At 43.5% G+C, this 22,922-nt stretch overlaps 1 protein-coding gene across 1 annotated transcript; it reads right to left on the bottom strand.

The window, feature by feature from the left end:
* Window positions 1-1,832: 1,832 nt before the first annotated feature.
* Adsl (adenylosuccinate lyase) lies at window positions 1,833-19,711 on the bottom strand. The gene is given in 16 exon segments (XM_047550636.1): window positions 1,833-1,950; window positions 2,599-2,775; window positions 3,822-3,911; window positions 5,160-5,250; window positions 7,992-8,139; window positions 8,253-8,322; window positions 9,135-9,225; window positions 9,851-9,897; window positions 10,093-10,264; window positions 12,157-12,236; window positions 14,194-14,256; window positions 16,230-16,345; window positions 16,348-16,398; window positions 16,401-16,431; window positions 19,560-19,627; window positions 19,630-19,711. Coding segments are annotated over 16 exon segments (1,464 nt in total). The 3' UTR covers window positions 1,833-1,863.
* Between the last annotated feature and the right edge of the window lie 3,211 nt (window positions 19,712-22,922).

Raw genomic sequence — 22,922 nt, 5'->3', positions numbered from 1 at the left:
AGGAGAAGCAACAAATTCAAAGTCAGCTTGGGTGACTTAGTAAGAACCTGTCTCAAAAAAAAAAAAAAAAAAAAATAGATGGGTATATAGCTCAGTGGTAGAGAACTTGCCTAGCATGTGAGGCCCCAGGGTTCAATTGGCAGCACTTGGGGGGGGGGGGGGAAGAGAATGGAAGAGGAAAGAGACACAAAAAAAGCCACCCATTCAAATTACCCAGGAATAAAAACATGCCAAACCCCCAGTCACCGCAGATTAGAAGACTACCAGAATTGCAAAAGATTGTTATCTGTTTCCTTATTTTCTATGAGGAAACTTATTAACTAAAATTCATGGTATCAGATATCTCCAGTGTCTGGCCTATAATATAAATCCTCACATTCCAGATACACTGCTGATAGCTGCTTTCTCTCAGCAGCTCATACCAGAGAAGTACAAAGAATGCTTCATCAGAGCTCAAACTAATTTCCTTGTATTAGACTGAGTAGTTTCAAACTTCCAAGGTTTGTGCACGAGGATTAGAGCTGAGTGTGCCTGCTTTATGTAATCCATGCCTGCTTGCTGTAGCAATCAGTATTTAGACTCAGGTTGAATGGATTGCCTCTGTTGTTCCTTTTCCAACAGATGGAACTCTTCATTTCTGGCTACTTTCAATGAGATACAACTGGAGGTTAGTCACTCTCTCCTCCCTCACAACATTTTGCCTGAGCTGGAGCAGTGTTGGGGGGGTGTAAGTCTCACTCTTAAGCACTCCGGTATCTGGGTCCAAACCTGTCTCAGACCTTTAATAGTGGGCACTGAGCCAGGCAATGGCACACACCTGTAATTCCAGCAGCTTGGGAGGCTGAGGCAGCAGGATCTCAAGTTCAAAACCAGACTTAGCAACTCAGCAAGGCCCTAAGCAACGTAGTGACCCTATTTCAAAGGTGTATGTGGGGGGTGGGGGGGGGGGACTGTGGATGTGGCTCAGTGTTTAAATGTCCCTGGGTTCAATCCCTGGTAACAAAAAAAAAAGAGAAGATACTTGTCTGATCTCAGTTTTAACTCTTTGTGACAAAAGATAATCAAGCTGCTCCTCCTCTACACAATATCAGAATTGTTGATGTGTTTTCTCCTGTATAGGACAGAAGAGCCCTCTTTCACTTTACAACAGTCTTCTTTGGGTGTTGGTGCTCCGGGTTACCCTTAGACCAGGTTCAAACTGAACAAATACTGAGTGTGGAACAGTTTTTGGACAGTGCTACCACTAACACATCCTGAAACTGTCTTCTCAGCTCTGGTTCATACTGAGTTTAAAGCTGATTTAAATTTATCCTTGTTAGATGGAATCTTAGTTATTCTCCTAGTCTGTGTCATACGCAAATCTGTAACAAACAGGTTTTTTCAGCCAGGCAACATGGTGTACCTGTAATCCCAGTAACTCAGGAGGCAGAGGCCCGAAGGTCAAAAGTTTGAGGCCAGACTCAGTAACTTAGTAACACCCGGTTTGAAAATAAAAAAGGCCAGGGATGTAGCTCAGTGGTAGAGTCCCAGGTTCAATCCCAGTAGCACAGCAACAAAAAAAACCATACAGTTGGGCTGGGGAGATAGCTCAGTTGGTAGAGTGCTTGCCCTGCATGGACAAGGCCCTGGGTTGGATCCCCAGCACCGCAAAAAAAAAAAAAAAAAAAAAAAAAACAAAACACAGTTAACTACAGTGCACTTTGTTGTACAATGTAAAACCCTGAAAGCAAGAAGAAAGTACTGTATCAATTTAAGGTAACAAGTCTTGAGGTAATACAAGGCACTACAGTAACATTATTTTCATGTGTCAGCAATAAAGTTAACGAACCATCAATGATTTTTTCATTTAATTCTTTTCCAACTCTAGAGACATAATTCTGCTTTCACATTCATCACATTTTCATATGGTTTTAACAGGGGATATACCTCCTCTTCTAAGAATCTCTGTACCTGCCAAAGAGGAAAGCAAAAATGCAAAATAAAATGTCAACATCAGTTGATATCACTGAGCCCTAATTTAATAAAGCTTTACTCTAACACTGAGCATCTGTTTTCCTCAAATGCCTATCAGAAATCTCTCACTAGTCAGAGGCAATTCAATCAACAATGTCCACACAGACCACCCTTCCCACAGCCTAGCCCACCCTGTGTTCCCTCTGTTGGTCTCACCATTTCCACCCAGCTGCCCATGATGGTAATTTTGGTCCCTCCTCCTGCCCAGTCCCATCTGACCAGCTGCCAAGTAATGAACCTCCTCTCCATCCCCTTGTCTGTGTCTACCACAGACAAGACTAGTCTTTTCCCAAAAGCTAAGAGAAAATGACATAACATTAAGTACCTACCTTGCACTAAGCACTATGCTCAGCACTTCAATCCTTACAATACTGCTGTGAGGTGAACAGAATACCAAGAAATCCAGAGCGGGGAGATACTTAAGGCAACTCAAAACAGCCAAATCTTTACATTTTTAGCCAGCAACCTATTCTGATTTCTTTCTAATAAGCCTCCCAGTTCAAAGAACACCAACAAGAGTAACCTCTATTCTACAATTCAGCAGGGTAAAGAGGAAGACTCCTCAGCCTTCTGACAGATGCTTACCTGCTGCGGGGCACGACCAGTGAAAGAAGAAGGATCCAGTAAATGCTCCAACTGGGAGTGAATGGGACTGAAGTAGGCATCAGACTGGATACGTTCTATAAGGTCATTGTCACCCCCTTCCTGCTTAACAACAGCAGCTGCTTGCTGGGAAAGCACTCTGATTTTCTCATGGCAATCCTATGGGGGGGGGGGGGAGACAGAATGTGGTAGTATTAGTTCACTAATTACAGTGTGTTTGAACACACTTGAAAAATCATTAGACACTTCCCAACAAAACTGCCACAGGCTGAGATGGTGCCCTTAGTCTGACTCCAACTGTATGCATCTCAACTCTGACCACATCTTAGAAGACCCTGAGGTGGATGATCCTCTTCTCAAAACCTCATGAACCTTTTGCTCTTGCTTCCTGCTCACTTCCTATGGGAACTCAGACCTAATTCCTTCACTAGGGTTGATGTTTTTCTACAAATGATTAAGTGAGATCACACACACACAAACACACACACTTTTTTTTTGGTACTGGGGATTGAACTTAGGGATGCTCTATAGCTGAGCTATATCCCCAGTCTTTTTTAATGTTTTAAGACAGGTCTTGCTAAGTTGCAGAGGCCAACCTCAAACTTTCCATTTCCTATCTCAGTCTCCTGAGCCACTGGGATTACAGGAATGCACCAGCATTCTGGGCAAGTGACTCTTTTTTTTTTTTGATAGTTCTGGGGATTGAACCCAAGGCCTCACATATGCCAGGCAAGCACTATACCACTGAGCCATATTCATTTGTAATAAACTGAGTACAACACATCCCTCTCCAAAGATGGCAGAATATGGTTACTGTGCCAGGAATGATGGCACACACTTGTAATCCCAGTGACTTGGGAGGCTGAAGCAGGAGAAGCACAGGTTCAAGGTTAGCCTCAGAAACTCAGTAAGTTTCTAAGTGACGTAGACCCTGTCTAAAAATATATATAAATAAATAAAGGGTTGGGGATACAACTCAGTGATAATGTGCCCCTGGGTTCAATTCCTAACACCAAAAAAATTTTTAAAAGGAAGGAAGGGAGGAATGAATGATGGACAAATGAAGAAACGAATGACTATGGTCACTGTTCCATGCCATTACTATGACAGAAGGTAATGAAAGAAAAGCCTTCCTTCATCAGTTCTTCTTTCAGGGGAAGACAACAGGACTCTCAATTTATCCATGAGCATGAGGGGCAACACACCTGGCGGCTACCCCCAGCTTTAACCATGGCCATGATAATATTCTCTGTAGCCATGAAAGGCAGCTCCTGCCTAATGCGCCGTTCAATGACCTAGAAGAAAAGAAAAGGAGAATGAGCAAGACAGATACCTCAAGAAGTCATATACCCAGCAAGATACCAACTAGATCAAGTAAAATACAAAGCAGAGGCATGAACTACCATTACTTACAGATAGAAGGTAGTGAGCTGTTTTATTCTGAACTGTATTATTTACTTTTTTTTTTTTAACCACCCCCCCAACAAATCCAGAGATTGACTGATTTCAATACTGGGGATGAACCCAGAAATGATCTACTACTGAACTACATCCCCAGTTCTTTTATTTTTGAGAAAGGGTCTCACTTGCCCAGACTAGACTAGAACTTAATATATCCTGCTTCAGACTCCTGAGCAGCTGGGATTATAGGCATGTACTACCACATCCAGCTACTTTCATTGTTAAAAAAGGACTATTGAACTTTTCAGAAGCTGCTTCATAGGAACAGTTCCTAAAACCTCAATTTTGTTAATTTTCAGCATTCCACTCCAAGAGCTTGAGTACAAGATTGAAATGTAGACCAGGCGCAATGACACACACCTATAATCCCAGGGGTTCTGGAGGCTGAGGCAGAAGGATCAACGAGTTGAAAGCCAGCTTCAGCAAGTTGGTGAGGCCCTAAGCCAACTCAGTGAGACTGTGCCTCAAAATCAAAAGTAAAATGTGCTGGGGACATGGCTCAGTGGTTAAATGCCCCCCAGGTTCAATCCCTGGTATCACACACACACACAAAGACTGAAATGCATCTATCAGCGTTAGATATTTAAACAGGCATACCAGGGCAACCTAACTGCCTAGTCACACCAGAGCTGCTGATTTATGCTGCTAAATAGTTTAAGGTAGTATGAAGTACCACTTTCTTTGTTCTATAAATGTATGAATGTATGTATGAATTTCACATAAGTAGTTCCCTAGCATTTATGTCAAGGACCCAAGGATGAGCTCCACCAGGTGGTGGTGGCACACGTCTGTAATCACAGGAGCTCAGGAGGCTGAGGCAGGAGGACTGCAAGTTCAAAGTCAACCTCAGCAATTTAGCAAGGCCCTAAGCAACTCAAATCCTGTCTCTAAGTAAAATACAAAATAGGGCTGGGGATATGGCCCAGTGGTCAAGTGCCCCTGTGTTCAATCCCTTGGACCAGAAAAAAGGGATGAGCTCCAGGTGGGAGAAACTCCCTAGGGACCAGAATATAGTGCCCCAAACACTCTAGAGAACTCCTTCCCACACCCACCCCCCGATACTTTTAATCCAGGCATCTTACTTTGGGGTACACCACCAGTCCTTCAGAAATGTTTTGTAGCGTGTTCAATATAGTATCTGCAGTGAGAAATGCCTCCGCCAAACAGATGCGTCTGCAAAGCAAACAGCCATTTAGTTATCCTGTAGACAAACATCAATATATAGGGCATGTCCCAAAGAGATGCCCACTGAGTCTCATGCTGTATGTACTCTTCAGGCAGTTTTCTTCATCAGTCTTGTGACTTCCCCCACCCCATGTCCTCATGACCCTCAAATCCACCCCATCTCATCCAGCCCACCCACACCAGTGCCAGACCTCATCTGAGATTCTCCTGGCTGACCCCTGGGTACCTCACACCCTGACTAGCTTCAGCTTCCTCGTTGCCCCACTCCCTACTGCAAACCTGCTGTCTCCATTGCAGCTCCTCCTGCAGTACATGCTACTAGCATCCCAGTCACCAAATTCTTTATATTAACCCCAAACATCAAGGCTAATCAGTCTGCTTTTATTTGGGGGGTGGCGGGGGTGTGAGAGTCAGGGGGTATTGGATACTGGGGATTGAACCCGGGGACACTCTAACACTGAACTATAACCCCAGTCCTTTTTATTCTTTAGTTTCAAGACAGGGTCTAAGTTACTAAGAGTCTCACTAATTGGTGAGACTGGCCTCAAACTTGAGATCCTCCTGCTGCAGCCTCCCAAGCTGCTGGGATTTCAGATGTGCACCCGCTTGGCTCTAACTCTCTGTGAAGTCCAACAATCTTCTGCTCAGTCTCCTGAGTAGCTGGGACTACAGGAATGTGCCACTGAAACCAGCTGCCTCCAACTCTATATCCACTTCCTTTCTTTCCAATTACATGGCATCAGCTCCAATGTGAGTTCAGAATTTTAAAGTAGCCTTCTAACTTATTCTGATTGGATCTACACCCTTATACCTGATTCTCAAAATTGTTGCCAAGGTGACTTAGCAGGTAAATTAGATTAGGTCACACCCTGCTAAAAGCTACAGTTGGCCCTCTGTAACCAAGTGTTCAGCACCCATGGATTCAGCCAACCTTGGATGGAAAATACAAAAAAGAGGAAAAAAAGGAATCAGTACCGAACATATGTATTTTTCCTTGTCATTATTCCCTAAATAATACAGTATAACAACTACTTACATAGCACTTATATTGTATTAGGTATTATAAGTAATCTAGAGATGATTTAAAATATCTGTATAAGGCTGGGATTGTGGTTCAGTGGTAGAGAAAGCACTTGCCTCACACGTGTGGGGCACTGGGTTGATCTTCAGCACCACGTAAATAAATAAAATAGAGACACTGTGTCCATCTGTAACTAAAAAATAAATAACTAAAGTGTCTGTATAGATTACATGCAAATATTACCCCATGTTAGAGGAGGGACTATAGTTTCTGCAGATTTGGGGTTTCTATGGACGTCCTGGAAATAATCCCTTCGGACACCAAGGGATGACTTCTGAAGGGAGTTCACATGAGCTACATGAGTTTTAACTACAACACCCTTTTTCACTCAAGAAATCCCAATATTATGTAAACAAATGAGTACTATGAATCTGCTTTGAATGTGTAGAAGGTAGAAAACCTCTTCATGGTGGTACCTTATAGGTATTCACATATTCCTTCTGACCCCTCATGTGACTAATAAAAATATGCTTGTGATTTTAAATTCTACTTCTCATTAACCATTACCTGCTAATAATTCATACTTTCTTATGGCAAACTGGGGGGGGGGGGGTGTCACTGTGCTAGACACCATGATTGACACCCATCTGCCTTCAGAGTAGTATCTAAACTCCTTTTCAGGGCCTATGAGGCCCTCCATAAACTGGCTACTGCCTGTAATCCTGTTCTGCCTGGTATCCTATCACATTTGACCTCACCCCTCACTGCCACCCAGCTATTAGTAACTTGTGCTCTTTCTCACACCTTTTGCCTTTATATGTGCTTTTTATCTTAAATGTTTGAAGCTAGCCAGGTACAGAGGTGCATACCTGTAATCCCAGTGACCCAAGTGGCTAAGGCAGAGGGATGGCAAGTTTGAGGCCAGTCTCAGCAACTTAGTGAGACCCTGTCTTTTTTTTTTTTTTTTTTTTTTTTTTGGGTGCTGGGGATCAAACCCAGGGCCTTGTGCTTATAAGGCAAGCACTCTACCCACTGAGCTATCCCCCCAGCCCCGAGACCCTGTCTTAAAGAATAAGGGGGCAGGACTGGGTGAGACAGGGGCTGGGATGTAGCTCAGTGGTAAAATGCCCCCAAAAAGTTTGAAATTCTCCCTGATCCTGCCAACACTATTCCCTCCTCTTTGCTCAAAAGTACCTTGTATACACTGTTATTTTTGTTTTTGAAACAGGGTCTACCTGTTGCCTAGGCTGTTCCTAAGCAATCCTCAGCCTCCTGAGTAGCCAGTACTACAGGCGTGCACCACCACACCCAGCTCACATTGTTGTTTTTTTACTTCACTGCAGTCCTGGGGATGACAGAACCTTGTTAGGTGATGCTTTACCTCTGAGCTACACCCTTAGCCCTCCCTACCAGATCTCAGAGGTGCTCAATATGTCCTTTTTAGTTTATTTTTTGGTATCAGGGATTAAACCCAGAGCCTCATACATGCTAGGCAAGTGTTCTACCATTGAGCTATACCCCAAGTCTTTCTAACTGATTTTTTCTTTTGAGATAGGCCTCCCTAAATTGCCCAGTCTGGCCTTGAACTTGTGATCTTCCTGCCTCAGTCTCCTGAGTAGCTATTTTTGCGCAACTCAAATATATTCTTGTTTCCAGGCCCATTCTTTTGTCCTATTCACAACACGCTGTAACGTTCCCCCTCACTGACCGGTTGGCACTATCATCCAGTGTGCGTTCAAACCACTGCACAGAAGCTGTCTGCAGTGGATCCATGACAAGGGTCATCAGGTGACGGGCAAGGCTGCAACAACGTTCTGAGCGCATGGGGTTCCGCTTGTATGGCATTGCACTTGAGCCTGCCCATGTAAGAGGACAAGATGCAAAAGTAGAAAGACTTCAGGGGACAGGATGTGCAAACATGCCTCTCCAGCTGCAGTGTGATACTCCCAGGTCTCCACCTAACACTCACCAATCTGCTGTTTTTCAAAGGGCTCCTCCATCTCCTTGAGATTTGCCAGGAGGCGTATATCGGTGCAAATCTGGAGGAAGCAGAGGAACAGGTATCACTTTACACATTTGGTACACAGAGTGCTTGGGAGATGGGATGAGGCTGGCAAGGAAGCGAGCTCTCTTTTTTTTTTTTTTTTTGCAGTGCTGGGGATTGAACCCAGGGCCTTGTGCTTGCGAGACAAGCACTCTACCAACTGAGCTATCTCCCCAGCCCAGGAAGCAAACTCTTTACATGTGCCAATGCTGAACTGAACACCAGCATGCCGTACCCAAGAGCTCCTGGGAGCATCTCACTCAGGCTTCTCTTCATTCCTCAAGAGTTGGAATGACAAGTTCAAGGAGCAGGGAATGCTGGTTGTGAAGCACTACTTAAGACAACATGGAATGACAATGGCAAGATTAATCTTAACATATGGACATTTTAAAATCCTTGGGATAACTGCTTTTTATTTTTTATGGTACTGGGTATTGAACCCAGGGATGCCCTATCACTGAGCTACATCCCTGGTCCTTTTATTTTTTGATATTAGGTCTTACTAAGTTACTAAGTCTTGCCTTGAATTTGCAATCCTCCTGCCTCAGCCTCCTGAGTAGGTGGAATTAAAGGAATGTGCCTCCATGTCCAGTGTTTGAGAAACTTTGAAGATAATGTGGATGTTACTCTTTCCCTTTGACATACCTTAATTTAAGGGCTTCATTTATAGGTCCCAAATTATTAAAAGGCAGGATATAATATAATTATATAATTGAAAGGCAGGATTGGGTCAAAGTCTGAAGCTGACTCAGAGTGCTGTGGTGTCCGACGCTCCCATTTCCTGTCTCCATAAACTGCTACTCTCACCTTGTGCACTGATGCCCCCAAGCCAGAGAGCACAGACAGCACCTCGATGTCTACTTTTCGTGTGTACGTCTGCCCTGTGATGATAAATGCCCTAGATATAACAGAAAAGAGATTTATGTTAAAATGGCAAAGCATGACTCTCTGACAAAAGCAGACAACTAGGCCACACTGAGCCCAGAGGACCTAACTGGTAAATTGCTCCTCAAACCAACTGTTATTTCACCCTTTTCACTAGTCCTTAGGACTGACTCCATTAAGAATGTGACCCAGTGTGCACATGTGGAGTGTGAAGGAAATGTCTGGCAGAAGCAGCCATGAAGCCTACTAGACCACAATGGAAATGGTCAGGTTTTAGACTAACCCCTGAAATAAACCAAAGTACCAAATTGGATAAGGGTATTCTAAAGAAGTCAGAAATAATTTCCTTTTTCTTATAAATTATAAGAAAGAGAATTCAGAAACAGGGGGTATAGCTCAGCAGTAGAGCACATGCCAGAATGAATGTGGCCTCAAGTTTGTTTCTTAATACTACAAAGAAAAAAGAAAAAAAAAAAAAATCCAGGTCAAAAGAAAATAAAACTCAGGTCAGAGATTGAAGGAAATGGGCAGAACTAAGGAAAAAAAGGCCAAAAAGTAACTATCAAATTCAGAAGTACAATAAATACAGGCCTGTTACCAATTTAACTGGGAGGCCACCACTTTTCTCATGTACCTACCTCTTAAACCCTGCCTTTTCTGTCACCATCTTGTCCAGCTGCTCCACCTTAGAGAGAAAAGACATATCCCAATAGAAACCCAGGCGTTCAGTGTGAGTGCACATCAACAATCCATCCTTCCTTGGCCTTTGGATTTCCTTGCAGACCATTCTGGGATCAATCTCTATCCATCCTGGAGGCTAGCCTTATTTCTTGGGCTGCCACCAACAAGTTATGCATTTCTCAGGTAACTTTCAGAATACCTTTTGGTGATCTCCCTCAAAGAGCTGCAAGAAGCTAGCCTGAGTGCCAGTGGTGCCCTTTACTCCACGAAAGCGCAGGTCATCACGGACACGCTTCCAGTTGTGGAGATCCATGCAAAGATCTTGAATCCAAAGACAGCAACGTTTTCCAACGGTGGTTAGCTGAGCAGGCCTGAAAACAACCCAAAGAGAACACAGAAAGGTCTTATACCAAGGTCTACCTTAACAAGGCTTCGTTTTTATTCTAATAAGTCATTATCTCTTTTATTTGGTAGTAGGGATTGATCACAAGGGCACTTTACACTGAGTCACATTCCCAGCCCTTTTTTCTGAGACAGGGTCTCACTAATTGCTGAGGCTAGCCTCAAACTTGGAATCTTCTTGCCTCAGCCTCCAAGTTGTTAGAGGTGTGCACCACAATGCCCAACAGCCATTACCTCTTGGAAGCTGGATGACCAAAAGTAAGAGTTGAAAAAAGCAACGAAGACAAAACAAGAGCTGAAAGTTTGAGCAAATACTTAAGGAGGATCCTGAGGGCCCATGACAGCCTCCAGTTATACTGCCATTAGTATATGGCTTCAAAGAAGCCCAGTGTATTTCCATCCCAGTCATTTCCAGGTGGCCCTTTTCTGAGGAAATGAATCTGGGCAGTTCCCTTCCAGCTGTCAGAGCCAGGAAGAACACTAGACTTTGTCTAGTGTCTAGTCTGCAATACCGAAAGTTTCCCAAAATAACAGAAAAAATTCCTCTTGCTTAGTAAGGGAAAAAACCAGTCCCTGTACATGAATTTCAACTTGCTGGAGTCATTTTTGTTTCCAGAGAGTCACTGTAAATATCTAGGAGGGAAGCTGGACCAGGCAGCAGGACACATTAGAACTTTGAGGACAGCTGATTTACAGGCAAAATTCACAGCCTCAAAGTTCTACACTCCTCAGGCCACTTCTGATTGAAACTAGGTACACTGGACTATGCGTACCAGGGCCAGAGTGAGGAGCAGCTTACTTCCTCATGACTGTGAGTAGCCCCAGGTCTCAGCTGTGCTATAAACGGGGGGAAGTGAAATGCAGAGCTATGTAACACTAAGGGAAACATTTCACCAAGGTAATAAGGGACATTCCTGTAGTCCCAAGTTCCCAGTGGAAGCTTGAGACCATTTCAGGCAGGCACAGGGAGGAACAAATTAGCAGAATAAAGTCAGGCAGCATGCCTAAAATCCCAGCTACTCAGGAAGCTGAGAGCAGGATCACCAAGTTTAAGGCCAGCCCAGGGCAATTTAGCAAGACCTGTCTCAAATAAAAAAGGATGCGCTTAGTGATAGAGCACCTCTGAGCTCAATCCTCAGTATCCACCTCACACCCCAGGCCCTAAAAGAGAGAATGACACTGGAGAAGGCTATTTTGGATTGGTAGTAAAAGACAGCCTTTTTAGGGAGGCAAGTATTGCTATAGAGAAAGGACTCTAACATAACAACTAATGACTTTATTTCTGAAGTGTAAATCAATGTACTGATGGTTTGTTTCTGAACATAAAATATAATTATGAATATGCTGCAATATGTCCAATTTCTAATAGAGATCCTAGCCCACCCCAAGTGGAATTTCAAAGGATACCGACAGCTAGTGACATCAAGGCACAGAACTATTAAGGTCTATAGTAGGCTTCTCACAAGCCACAGTATCCCCAAGTTAATATCATGGTATTTATCCTTGTTAACTCCTGATTATTGGTATAAAGCAAACAAATTAATTTCATAGACTTATTCACAGCAACATTATTCATAAAGCCACAAGGTGGAAACAAATCAATACCCATTAACTGATAAATGGATAAACAAAATGTGGTCTATCTATACAAGGCAATGTTATTTGGCCACAAAAGAAATGAAGTTCTGACACATGCTACAACATGGATGAAAACTGAAACTGTTAAGCTAAATGAAAGACACTGGTAACAAAAAGTCACATATCATAATGATTCACTTATATGAAATGTCTAGAATAGGCAAATCCAAAGTTTCCCTTTTTAACTGAAATCCAATTCCCAAGAAGCAATCTTGTCACTTACTGGAAATGTGTGAAACCTAAGGTGGGTAGATCGGCATGTTCCTTAGCAAAACAGGCAAGCCGAGAAATCACTCTGGCAAGCTACAAAAGAGAGCATGTGGGGGAAAGAAGGTGAATTCACACTGAGTTCACTACATAATTAAGAACTAAACTTTTAGACGATTTTACGCAAAATTAGATGCCCAGTTCATGAAAGTCAGCATCCATACCTTTTCATTTTTATAACCTAAAGTGCCCTGATCAGTGATCATAACAATCAACAATCAAAAACTAAGTTAAGCCAGGCACAGTGGTTGCATGCCTATAACCCCAGCTACTCAGGAGGCCAAAGCAGGAGAATTATAACTTTAAGGCCCCACCTAGGCCTTAGTAAGACTGTCTCAAAATAAAGAATAAAAGGCTGGGGATGAAACTCAGTGGTAAGAGCCCTTGGTTTCAATTCCCAGTACTGCAAATAACAAAAACCTGAGTTAAAGCCAGGTGTGGCAGTGCATGCTTGTAATTTCAGTGACTTAGGAGGCTGAGGCAGGAGAATTATAAACTCCAGGTCAGTTTGGGCAACTTAGTGAGATCCCCATCTCAAAATAAAATAAAAAATAAGAAGAGATTCTTCTTCTGTCTCTCCTCCTCACTTTCTCTATCCTCCTGGCTTTCACACTCTCTCTAATGTGTGCCCTTTCTCTTTCCCTTTCTTTTCTTCTATTTTCTCTCTTACCCTGCAGGGAGACACTCCGTTTGCTTGATAAACTCCCTTATGTGATTTCCCATGTCCGGCGTGGTTTCCATGGGATTCCTTACATTGGTGCCTTGACTTGGGACGGGATCTTCTGCTGTCTCTTAAGCTAGTGGAACCCCATCTAAGCCCCAGTGCCCCCTGGACACAGCCCCACCTTCCATTCTGCCTGGACGCTCTGCTCTGCATTCATCACCAGACTTCAAATTGAAGCACCCATCCCCAGATGCCTTTACAACCTCGCTCTTCCCCAACTGGACTTCTACCTGGACCCTCAATTGACCTGATTTCTAAAAAGGGAACTCCAAACTGCTTGTCCCACGCTGCCCTTCCAGCTCGAAGAAGTCAGGCTAGTGGTCATCGACCCCCTTTCCCTACAGCAAAGGAGTTCCTAAAATTAGAGGGGTGAATGAAGCCAAATTGGGACAGGCAGTTAGTGTAGAGATGGGGGATCAGTCAAATTGAGGAAATGAAGTCCATGAAAACCATCTGCCTCTGGAAATCTGGAAGGAAAATGGACTTTTTACATCTCACCTGCAAAACCAGACCCCAGTCACGTAGGCAGAAAGGAGAGAGAAGTCTTCGGAAAGAACTGGAGAGCAAAAGATTTTCTTATAAAAACAGAAACGTGGGAATGTAATGTATAAAGCTGCTCCCCTACCCTTTCCGTTGCAGACATTTTCCCCGCCTCCCAACCACTTGTCAATCTGTGAACATCCTAGCTAGCTATTTGTTCAGCAGTCAGCTTGCAAGTATCCTTCTCCGATCCTCACTTTCTCTATCCTCCTGGCTTTCACACTCTCTCTAGTGTGTGCCCTTTCTCTTTCCCTTTCTTTTCCTCTCATTTTCTCTCTTACCCTGCAGGGAGACCTCTGTTTGCTTAATAAACTCCCTTATGTGAAAAAAAAAAAAAAAAAAGAAGAGTCAGGGATATAGCTCAGGAGTATAGCACTTGCCTAGCATGTGCCAGGGCCTGGTCCCCAACACTTAAAAAACCCCAAAACAACAAAATAAGACAAAAAACAAAACATCTACCTAAAAAAGTCACAAACGGTTTTGTCCATTGTAGAAAAACAGAATAAAAATGATCCTTACCCACATATCAACAACATGCCTCTCATTATTTCCTTCATTTAAAAGTCTATGCTTTAAAAAGTATTCACTTACAGTGTTTAACTCAAGTGATAATTAGCTCTACACATTCAATATGGGAACATTCAACTGAGAAAATGATAATGAGATTGGTATTATGTTGATTTGTAAGCTCATCTCTTATCAGAGGGAAATTGAGAGCTGGCAGGAAACATCTGCCCATCTCTTACCTTTGGGCAAAATCAGGTCAAAAGCATTTCTAAGAATAATCAGGTCCTGTAAAGGAAAATACAATAGTCTCACATTAATAATTTGCTTTGTCAAACAGTATTACTGCCTAACACTTTCTGGCCATCACAGCTGGGTTTCTGAGCTAGCAGCTACAATAGTTTTAGCAACCCACTGTATATGCCAGAAGATGCTAATAAAGGTGTGTCTTTTCAGAGTACCGTTTCAAAAGCACAGCAACTTACGGAGTAGTACCTCCTGGGATCCACTGTAACAAAACTTTTACACTCATAAAGCTCAATTTATGTGGTGTCTAAAATGACAAAAAAATGTGCAGGTGATGTATTTGTATTTATTCAGAGGAGTGCCAAGGCTCTCAGAACTCTCATACGGTCCCATTCTATTACTTTTATCCTCCTTTTTTCTCACCTATAGTTTCTAACAAGCAAAGACATAACCCAGAATATCAAGGTTTGGGTAACCTAATGCTGCTCTTGAGGGAGATTAGAGATGTATTTCAGGCAACTCCAACATATGCCTATACATGACAATAACTGCTGAGACCAACTACATATGGGGTATTTTTTTGTTTGTGGGTACCAGGGACCTAAATTCAAAGCCTTGACTGGGCTGCATCCCAGCCCTACACTGAGCACCTTTTAAAAGGATTTTCCAAGAAGACTGTTTTCCTATCATCTGACCAATTACACATAATGCCCATAAGTGGGATGGATATAACTTAGTGGTAGAGCACTTGCTTACATGTGTGAGGCTCTGGGTTTGCTTTCCAGCAAAAGTATTGAAAGCAATTTAAGTTACTGGCTTATTCCTCAAATTTCTTGTTTTTTTTTTTGGGGAGGGGGGGGTGATGCTGGAGATCAAACCTAGGGCCTCGTGATGCCAGACAATGCTCCATCATTGAACTACACCATCCAGCCCATATTTTTTTGTTTCTAAGAATAAAACCCAGGAGTAGTGTACTACTGAGCTATATCCCCAGTCCTTTTTATTTTTTGCTATAGGGACAATTTCATTTATATGAAATCTCTGTAATGGGTAAAACTATAGAGACTGTTATGGTTTGGATGTGAGGTGTCCCCCAAAAGCTCATATGTGGAAAAAAATGCAAAAAGGCTTAGAAGAGAAATGATTGGGTTATGAAAGCCTTAACTCAGTCAGTGAATTAATCACTAATGTGATTGAGTGGAAATTGAAGGCATACAGGGTGTGGCCAGAGGAGGTGGGGCATTGGGCCTTGGCTTTGGGGTATATATTTGTGTTTGGCAAGTGGAGCTCTCTCTGCTTCCAGATCATCATGTGAGCTGCTTCCCTCAGTCACACTGTTCCACCATAATGTTCTGCCTCACCTTGAGCCCCAAGGAATAGAGCTTGCGGTCCATGGACTGAGACCTCTGAAACCATCAGCCCCCAAATAAACTTTTCCTTCTCTATAACTGTGCTGTTGGATGTTTAGTCACAGAGGCAAAAAAGTCGACTAAACGGAAATAGAAGCAGGTCAGTGGTTGTCTGGGATGGCAGGCAGGAATGGGGGGACTGAATGCAAAACTGGCAGAAGAGAAATACTTGGATATGAGGGATGGACTCAAAAACTAGAGTGTGATACTAAGGCTGAACAAGCATTTTATTATTAAAACTCACTGTACATTTAAAATGGTAAACTTCACTGTGTTTTAACACTCAGTAAAGTTGTCTAAAAATGGAAATAATAGTATCCATCTCTTATGGTGGTTGGTGAAGCGTACATAAAGTGATACCTATACAGTGGTCAGAACAGGGTACTGGCACCATGCAACTCTCAGGAAAATACTTGCTGTTACTCTCCATGTTTAACAATAAGATGGCTTTGCTAGTTAAAGGTTTTCACTTAAAACTTATAATCCTTTCTTTTCTAAAGCCAAAGCAAATTTATGAAGAAAGAAGAACCCTTTGGAAAATTAAAATGAAATTTATACATGCATTATAAAGATTAAGTCTGAAGAATAAACAACATGGACTCTTACTGTGTTGTCTCCAACATAGCAGGAGGTGGCACCCAGGTGAATAATGCCTGCAGCTTTTGGACAACAGTAGCCCAAACGTATGCACATGAGCCATACATCATGCCGCAAATGTTTTCTTCTTCAGCTGCCATCTTGAAGTCGATGTTGTCCAAGTTTGATTTCATCTCTGGATTTGTTCATCTGTTATAGGCAAACCTAATGTCTGCAGAACAGGCAAAATAAAGTCAAACAACCTCAGTGTCACAATTACTTGAAGTGACGTTGGGAAAAAAAATATTAGCATTTATGACCTACCACCCAACTCTCAAATTAAAATCCTGGGACAACCAATCCAAAAGTATCCTGGGGGAAAAGGGAGTAGGGAGGGAGTACTGTATGGAAGAACTTTCTCAATGAATCATGGTAAATTATATCCTAACTAAAAGCCACATATAAAACAATCATGATCTTGACTATTCCCTCTGTCCTACACCTCTTCTTGGCTTCCTGCCTAATATGTGCCAGTCTCTGGACTCAACTGTCATTTACTCAGATCAGAGGTCTTCCCTTGACTTTACTGTAAAAACACCCTTGTATATACTCTGTTCCTTTAGCCGGTTTATTTTGAACAGTTATCACCATATGACATTTTTACATGCTTATAGTCTGTCTTTCCACTCTAGAATATATGTATACACTATGAGAGGAGAGCTTTGTGTGTTTTTTTGATTTGATTTTGACTTTTTCTTTTTTTTTTTTTTTTTTTTTAAAGACAGGCTCTCACTATGTTGCCCAGCTGGTATTAAACTCCTAGGCTCAAAGGATCCCAAATGCTGGAAGTAGAGGAGTGCAACACCATACCCCCCTCAAGCAGAGCTCTGTTTTATTTTTGTTTAATCCTTAGGGTTGTCAGGTATGAAGCCGGAAGAGTGGTACAATTACACTTAACCTAGATTGATTAACTCAGAGAAACCAAAATTAAGCATTCTGTAACTTTGCCAACAAATTATGTATAACAATCAGTACAGCTGAAAGCAATTCCAGGTGACAGCATGAGAAAACAAACACAATCACATCTTACATTCATCCTCACTGGAAAAATTAGGCTGCAAAAAAGCAGGGGGCAGGGCTAGAGTTGGGCTGCAGTGGTAGAGCACTTGCCTAGCATGTGTGAAGCTGCGATCGAGTCTCAGCACTGCTTATAATAATAGATAAATAAAGGTCCACCACCACCTAAACACACACAACACACAATAAAAATGATAGTTTAAGAATCCCCCTGGGGGTTGGGGGAGGAAAGCATAGATGGTAGCCCAACTGCTCAGGACCCTGGGTTCAAAGTGATGAAAATTTCACACATACAGTGGTGAAAATTACAAATCTCACTTGAAATTTACAAGGCCCACCAGGTGTAGTGGTGCATGCCTGTAATCCCAGCAGCTCCAGAGGCTGAGGCAGGATGATCTCAAGTTCAAAGCCAGCCTCAGCAATGGTGAGGTGCTAAGGCAACTCAGTGAGACCCTGTGGAATTAGGAAAAAAAGGGCTTTGGATGTAGCTCAATGGTAGAGCACCCCTGGACTCAATCCCTAGTACCAAAAAGAATTCAGGTCTTAGCCACATTTCAGGAGTTCAGTGATCATATGTGGCAGAGCTGCCTGGGACCTATGTGTTCATTAGATTTGGACACCTCAGGGTTCCTCTTAAAGCAAAGCAGGGCTGGAGACACAAACTGGCCATATGCTTCGTCTTCCCAAGGGTATTTTTCCCCTTTTTTCAGACATTTAAAAATAGCAATTTTATCTTCTCAAAATTTGTACTTCTTCTCTACTGCTACTTTTCTGCATTCCTCATAGTCTCCTTATTCCCAGTGGTTTCCTTAGTGGTTTTTCCTCACCCACTTAAGAACAATGTAATTTATGCTGCTAATTTAATCACTCTTAACAAATAATTCAGATCAACAACTATACACGGGCTGGGGATGTAGCTCAATTGGTAGAGTGCTTGCCTTGCGTGCACAAAGCTCTGGGTTCAGTCCCCAGCACCAGAACAAAACAAAACAAAACAAAAACTATACACACTGAGGCAACGTGTAGACCAGAGAGACAACTTTTCAGCCTGAAACCACTTACTAGCTCAAAAAGACTGCTACCAACCTCATCTACAGACTGGAATACCAAACAAAATAGAAGAGTGTATACCAGTATAATCACAAAGCACAACTTCTTATTAAGGTCCTACTGTTATCTGAGCCAATAGTTTATTAATCTCACAATGCTGTATTCCCTCAGACATGAATTGGCTACAGTAATACCTCCCCTACAAGGCTGTTTTGCGGCCTAATGAGCTACTAAATGTAGTCTTATTTCGGGTTTTTACAGAGGAAAGAAAACACAAATTTGAGCAGTGGTTAGGACACAGAAGGCACTACATTTCTGTTAGAACTATATCATTGATGTTTTAAAGCACAGTTATGGGAGGCTGGGCAGGCAAAATACGATCAGTTTCCTGTCTGTGGAGTTCCAGGTACTAGGGTCCTCAGCACTAACCAGACTGTTTCCGTTTTTCACTTTGCCCTATTCCAGACACTATCACTGTGCTTGTGAAACCTGAGATGAAACATTACAGTTCTCTGGGTCACCTTCAGTTTCACTTCACCTCCTGTGGGGAAGGCCCCTCTGGAGCTATTTCTGAAATGCGCGGTTTGAGTAGCTGTACAAGCTGCCTGGAAAAAAGAAACCATAAATCCCATCTAATAAACCCGTACCCGTATCCTCCCTTCTCAGAGGCGAAACGGAGCCCAGTGAACTGAAAAGAGTGACCTAGAAAACACGGATTCTAGTGCTGTCGCTAACTTAGCAAGCACTGGGAAGGACGAGATGGCTTAAACGCTCAGCTCAGGCTGGGGACTTAACCCAGGTTCAAATCCCAGCTCTGCTCTTAAGAGCTGGGTGGCCTGCTGCAGACCAGACGCTTTCCAGGTTTGGTTTTTCCTCCTGTGCAACGAGCAGGCACCTCCAACCAAGCTTGCGGGTCTTTATGACCGCAATGAGCTCTCAGAGAGCGTGGTTAGTGGGTGTACTTCAGCAGGAATGGCCCAGCAGTTTTCCCCGAAAGGACACAATACATTTCTCCTCGTCTCTTCTGCGCATCGAAACTCTCAGAACTAAAAACGGAAGGCAACAGGTGCGGCTCCGAGGTCGCCTGCCCTTGTCCTCGTGGGCCCGAAGTTCCCAGGACACCGAAACACTCGGACTTAAAATAGCCGGACCCTTGCTCACTGGCCAAGCCCACTCTCCGCACCCCGCCCAGCACGTGCTGGAGTGGAACCCGCCCTCAGTCCTGAGCATTACCTGCTGTGCCTCCGCCAGCCCCAGCCAGAGTTGCCGCCACGTCCGGAATTTGTACCTGTCGCTAAACCGAAGCACATCTCGGGGCTGGCGTAGCGGGAAGCAAGTGGGGAGCGGTAGCTGTCAGGCCCGCCATGGTCGCCTCCCGCCGCCATCCCAAACCAGCGACAACCGCGAGAGGTCAGGACGTGCGGGAGCGGAAGCGGAAGGCGGGGAGGGAGGGACTTCCTCCGCGTGGCACCGCCCCCCGGGTTCTGACACCTGAGCCGCGGGAGGAAGCCGAGTCTTCGGCAGCGTAGTGTTTCTTCATTTCTTTTCGTATGCAAGAAATGTGAGCCTCTCTGCGCCGCGGTTTTTCCAACCGAAAAAGGCACACTAAGATCTGCCTTTCAGAGCGTTTGTAGAGGACTGGAGTTATAGTTTAGTGATAGACCGCTAGCCTGGCCCGTGCGAGGCACTGGGTTCGATTTTCGGCACACCTGAAAGTACATAAAGCCACTGTGTCCATGTGCAACCAGAAACATACTTATTTTTTTTAAAGAAGAGTGTTTGGGGGCTGGAGCTGGGGCTCAGTGGTGGAGAGCTTGCCTGGCATGCATGAGTCCCTGGTTTCGATTCTCAGCACTGCATATAAATATATATAGAGAGGGCCCATCGACAACACACACACACAATATACATATTATATATATATATATATATATATATAGTATATATATATCTATATTATAATATATTTTTTTTTTTTTTTTTTTTAAGAGTTTGTGGCGTCCAGCAGTACACTGATGCTGGTACACTCCGAAGGCTCTGTTGCTGCTGTTTCACTTGATGATACTGTCGCCTACCCCCACCCCATTCCTACTGCCTGCTGGGCACCAAGGGCGGTTTCCGAGAATCTGTGAAGATGCCCAAGGGAAGCCTGCATTTATTGTGTGCCAAGTGGGCCCCTTACGTCAAACCGCGATTAAAAATGGATTTCCGGGTCTGGGGACATAGCTTAGTCGTAGAGTGCTTGCCTTTCAAGCACGAGGCCCTGGGTTCAAACTCCAGCACCCGCAAAAAAAAAAAAAAAAAAAAAAAAAAAGGATTTCCGCCAGATTCTGCATGAGGAAATGAAGGAGAAGCTGGAAGACTGCTGAGAGTCACCCCGCCAGTACGCGTGGCTGGACTAGAGACCCAGATAGCACCACTTTGGACGCTGCGCTCACAGTCCATAACCCTGTCACAACCCCCTCCCATCCCCGGACTGGAGCACCTTTCTCTTCCCACTAACCCAGTCCTGTAAATTCCCTGATAATCCCGCCCTCTCCTTCGCGGGAGGCGGGGGTGTGGTGGTGGAATAATATCATTTGGGAGGCTTCCTAGGTATCAGAGGAAGTCAGTCCTTGTAGTAATCTTGAGTTGTTCAGGTGTTATTAAATGAGGTAATACACGAAAATCTCTTGGCAGAGAAAGGGCTCACTAAATGCTAGCCATTGTTATGGTCCCCATTTTGTACATGACAAAACAAAGGCAGGGGAAGATTGTCTCATGATACAAGTTAGATCCTGACACTGTACTTCCTTTCCCCCCAACCTCTCACACAGCCTCAGAATCCTCATTCCTGAATCCACCCTCTGAGGTTCATAATTTTCAATCAGAATTGACTGCAGCACCAATTTCAGGATACTTTGGTCAGTGGGATGTGTTTTACAGTACATGCCTATAATCCCTGCTGCTCACAAAGCTGAGACAAGAGGATCACAAGTTTGAGGCCAGACTGGACAATTTAGTGGAACTCTTTCTCAAAAATAAAAAGGACAGGGGTGGGGTATAGCTCAGTGGGTAAAGTGCCCCTAGCTTCTATCCCTGGTCCTGCGAAAAAAAGAAAAACAAAACCAAAAAAAAACTTTGGTCCTCCCTCAGAGAAGCCTACCAATTACCTGGGCTCATCATCACCAGCTTCTTTGCCTTCCCTCTTGGGCTGCAGAGAACTGGTTGTGTGTGGAAGGGAACTCGTGTGTTGTGTGTGTCAGGGGGAGTACTGGAGATTTAAACCCAGGGATGCTCTACCATTTTATTTTATTTTGAGACAGAGTCTTGCCAAGTTGCTGAGGGCTGGTCTTGAAGTTGAGATCCTCCTGTCTCAGCTTCCAAGTTGCGGTGATTACAGGCATGTGCCACAACAATCCTGTGACTTACCACTCTTTTCAGAGTGCTTCAGGGTTGCTGTTGATGTACTATGATTTCTGTTACTGTATCCCTTTCTACTGTGAACCTGCAGTCACCTAGTCCCTCAGGATTTCTGCCCTCTTATCTGTCTCTGCTTCAACTTTAATGTTACTATTCCCTTCAAATTGGATTCCACCTCTAGTCTTTTACCTTTCATTCAGTTTTACTTCATTTGTTTTGTCTGAAATCTTAATTCTCTGTTGCTTTCTCTAATTTTTTTTTTTTGTTTTTTTTTTTTTTTTTTTTAATGCACAGAGCGCCTCCACATACATACATCTTCAACCAAGCATGGTAAGGCATGCCTGCAATCCTAGCACCTCAGGAGTGTGAGGCAGGAAAAATGCAAGATGAGGCCAGCCTTGGCAATTTACAAAGACCCTGCTGTAAAATAAAACATTTTAAAAGGGGCTAGAGATGTAGCTCAGTGGTAAAGCACACCTTGGTTCAATCCCCAGTACTGCAGGGTAAAGAAAAGCAAAGTCAGGCATGGTGGTACATTCTTGTAATTCCAGCATCTTGGGAGGCTGAGTCAGAAGGATTCCAAGTTCAAGGCCAGTCTGGGCAACTTAGCAAGACCCTATCTCAAAATAAATAATTAAAAGGGCTGGAGATGTAGCTCAATGAACCCCTGGGTCCAATCCCTGGTAACACACACACACACACACACACACACAGAAAAAAAAAATCTTCACTTTGATAGGTAACATTTATGAGTGGCAGGAATATGAGGTCAATAAATGGGGCCTACTGTGCTTACACCCACATACTTTCTTTTATTCTTTTTTTTTTTTTTTTTTTTTGGGTGCTAGGGATCAAACCCAGGGCCTTGTGCTTACAAGGCAAACACTCTACCGACTGAGCTATCTCCCCAGCCCCATACTTTCTTTTAAAAAGCAATTTACCTGCAGTCCTGCCTGGCTTACGTTAATAGGATATGTTATGTTTCCCAGTAAACAATGTGTTATCTGCAGGAGAATCACTGGTCTGAAAGGCTCCTGTCTACCAATAAAAACACAAGTTACGCTGAGGGGAAAACTTTGTGACCCTTACACAGGGCAAGATTCCAGGGCTGGGGAGATAGCTCAGTTGGTAGAGTGCTTGCCTTGCAGGCACAAGGCCTTGAGTTCCATCCCCAGCACCGCAAAAAAAAAAAAA

The sequence above is a fragment of the Sciurus carolinensis genome, chromosome 4 (genome assembly GCF_902686445.1).
Source record: "Sciurus carolinensis chromosome 4, mSciCar1.2, whole genome shotgun sequence".
Classification (NCBI taxonomy): domain Eukaryota; kingdom Metazoa; phylum Chordata; class Mammalia; order Rodentia; family Sciuridae; genus Sciurus; species Sciurus carolinensis.
The sequence above is the reverse complement of the archived record's forward strand: the minus strand, read 5'-3'. Positions and strand labels throughout refer to the sequence as shown.